This window comes from Mizuhopecten yessoensis, unplaced genomic scaffold (assembly GCF_002113885.1).
Source record: "Mizuhopecten yessoensis strain PY_sf001 unplaced genomic scaffold, ASM211388v2 scaffold2329, whole genome shotgun sequence".
Lineage (NCBI taxonomy): Eukaryota > Metazoa > Mollusca > Bivalvia > Pectinida > Pectinidae > Mizuhopecten > Mizuhopecten yessoensis.
Window position 1 is genome coordinate 381,522 of NW_018404492.1, and position 3,465 is coordinate 384,986.

Here is a 3,465-nt window from a genome sequence, read left to right on the forward strand (position 1 = left end):
TTAAGGCCGATGCCACTATTCTCCACCACCCCTTTAAGGCATCTTCTATATGAATGAAACCGCTATCCAAACGATAAAACCTTTGATCACTAACCACTAGGTTAAAAGATCCAACTCTTACACTTCAATAACTCTGTCACCTTCTAACTTTTACCGATTTTAAAATTAATTCCAACTTTAAAGGAGAAGGACGGGGACGCTATTCGCCTCGAACTCAGTCACGATCCGCCCCAAACCCTAAAGAGGGAGAGGGACGCTATTCGCCTCGAACTTTGTAAGGACTGAGTCATTTCCGCATTAAAACCCTGTAGGGACGGTGCCCCGATTCGCATCAAACCATGTAGGGACAGGGGCAATTTCCCCCTCAAACCCTATAGAGAAGGAGTCACTATCCGCGTCAAGACCTGTACGGACGGGGACACTTTCTGCCTTAAAACATGTAGGTACGGGTGCACTGTAACGCCCATCTTATATAATCAGTTCTTTAGTATGTTATCAACCGGAACACCGAAAGTAACTCTTTACTATTAAAGTTAGTAATGTAATAGCCAGCATGGTCTCCGGAGTTGTGTGTTCGCCATCTATGAATGTACTTTGAAATATATCGGCTATCATCAGAGTCGTTACCACATTTGGCGACGAGGAAAACCATGGATAAACTCCCAGCGTTTCCACCATTTGATTCGGACGTCGACAAGTCGAGTGCCGGCCCCAGATGGGAGAGGTGGCTTACCAGACTTGAAAACCTCTTCGTAGCAATGGAGCTAGACGATGACACTCGTCGGAGAGCCCTACTCCTCCACTACGAAGGAGATAAAGCATACGACTATGTGAAGCTCAAAAAGGAAAATCAGAAACTACATATGTTGCTACGAAACAGGTATTGTCGCCATATTTTAAACCGAGAAAGAACACACAAATTGAAGTTTACAACTTCCGCTAGTGCGCACAGAAAGAAGGGCAATCTTTGGACGAATTTGTTACAGATTTTAGAAGATTGTCGAAAGACTGAGTTTACAAACGTAGACAAAGAAATCCTTACACAGGTGATACAGAACTGTCAATCAAACCAGCTAAGGCAACGTGCACTTAGAGAGCCGGACAAAACGCTAGACGACATCCTAAAATATGGAAGGGCCATGGAGCTCGCTGAAACACAGGCGTTGACCATGGAGAGACAACAAACAGTTAATGCAGTGAGTACCAAAAGGGTAAATTATCAAAAGAAACCCCATTCAAACGTTCAAAATTCAAACGGATTTTATAATCCAAGATATACCATCTCGCCCCGAGAAAATCGGGAAAAAAATTACCCAAAGACAAACTCGTCCCAATATAAACTTTATCAAAAACAAGCCCAGTCAACACAATGTAGGAACTGTAGTGGTACATTCCGACACAAAAGTGGTCCTTGGCCGGCAAAGGGTAAACAATGTTATGCATGTCAAGGTCAAGGTCATTTTAGCAGAATGTGTCGGAATAAGTTCACAAAAAAGACGGTTAAAGCTGTCGATGTTGAAACGCCCCGCGATGAAAGTGAAGATGAATACTGTAACGGAGTGCAAGAAATTCGTAATATCTCTTCTAAAAGGATGACCAATGGACCTTATGTGAATGTTAAACTTCAGAATCGCGACACAAAGCTATTAATAGACAGCGGATCATCTGTGAGAGACTGGGGCGACATTGTTAAAAAATGTAAAGAATAAACTGGTGCCCTTTGGGGGAGGTGAGTCTTTGCAAGTAAAAGGTACGTGCATGATCAATGTTGAAACAACAAAGACTTATGATGTTATCGAGTTCTATGTAGTGGACAAAAAGCACTGTGGTTCGCTGCTTGGCTGTCAATCAGCTACAAAGCTCTCCTTACTGAAGGTGGTTCGACAAGTTCAAGTTGGCAATGTGGGGGACGAGTTTCCTGAACTGTTTAGAGGCACAGGAAAGCTTAACAATAGACGTGCAAAGCTCCACATAAATAGTGCTGTCCCTCCAGTAGCACAACGACACAGAAGGACTTCATTTCACCTCAGAGATAAAGTCAAAAATGAGATCGACAAATTACTCGCGGAGGATATAATAGAGAAAGTAGAGGGTGTTCCTACACCATGGGTATCGCCCATTGTCACTCCGCCAAAGGAAAAACCCTGATGAGATCAGACTGTGTGTGGACATGCGCGAGGCCAATAAAGCAATACTTAGAGAAAGACAGGTGATGCCCACCATTGACGAGCTGATCTTGGACCTAAATGGTGCTCAGATGTTCAGTAAACTGGTTCTGAGAAGTGGCTAGCACCAACTTGAGCTAGAGGCAGACTCGAGATATATCCAAACTTTCTCTACACATTTGGGACTCTATAGATACAAACGTCTCAATTTTGGAATTTCGTCAGCGTCATAAGTTTTCCAGGAAATGATCCGACAGGTCATTGAAGGAATCGCAGGATCCAGAGATATTTCTGTTGATATCATCATCTATGGCAAAAACAAGATGGAGCATGACACCGCCCTGAGAGAGACCCTGAATAGGCTCAGCGTAGTGGACTTACATTGAACAAAAGTAAGTATGAAAACCAGAAGGAGAAGATCTCGTTTTTCGGTGTAGTCTTCAGCAAAGATGAAATCTCTGCAGACCCAGAAAAAGTCAAAGCAGTGCGTGAATTCCAGCAACCCGAAAATGTCAAAGTGCCCAGAAGCTTTTTAGGCATGACTAATTATTGCTCTCGTTTTATCGAAGGATATGCGAAAATCTGTGAACTTCTGCGCGAGTTAACTCACAAAGATGCACTGTGGAACTGGAATGAAGAATGTGAAATGGCATTCAGAAAACTGAAAAACTATTTATCAAGTGACAACGTGGTGGCGTACTACGACCCAAGAAAACCAGTTCAGTTGAGGGTCGATGCCAGCCCTATTTGGACTAGGTGCGGTTCCTGTCCAGGACAAAGTAGTTTCGTATGCAATCAGGTCATTAACACTTGTTGAATCAAGATACAGTCAAGTGGAGCGCAAGGCTTTGGGGGTCGTGTGGGCATGTGAACATTATGATACATATTTGAGGGGACTGAAACAGTGCACGGTCATTACGAATCACAAACCGTTGGGGAAAATATGGCAGAAACAGAAACTCCCGAGCCTAAGAAATGAGAGGTAGGGTCTGATACTCCAGCCGTATAAACTTAACATCAGGTATGAGCCTGGTGAAACAAATGTTGCTGACTACATGTCTCGATACCCGGTTATATCCACGAAATCTACACAGAAGGAGATTGCGGAATGTTATGTCAAATTTGTGACAGAGGAAGCCCTGCCCTGTGCAATTCAGTTAGATGAGGTAAGGGAAGCTACTCTACACACCCCTACATTACAGAAAGCCACTGAGTTCACCAGAAATGGACGATGGCGTGATACAAAAAAAATCTTGGAAGAGAAGAGAACATTGATATGGAGGAACTAACTGCCATCAAG

General features: G+C 43.4%; 1 protein-coding gene across 1 annotated transcript; it reads left to right on the top strand.

The window, feature by feature from the left end:
- The first annotated feature begins 1,758 nt into the window (after positions 1-1,758).
- On the top strand, positions 1,759-2,148 carry LOC110445714. Its single transcript, XM_021490491.1, has one exon. The coding sequence runs from the start codon at positions 1,759-1,761 to the stop codon at positions 2,146-2,148; it is 390 nt and encodes a 129-aa protein (XP_021346166.1).
- Positions 2,149-3,465: the final 1,317 nt, after the last annotated feature.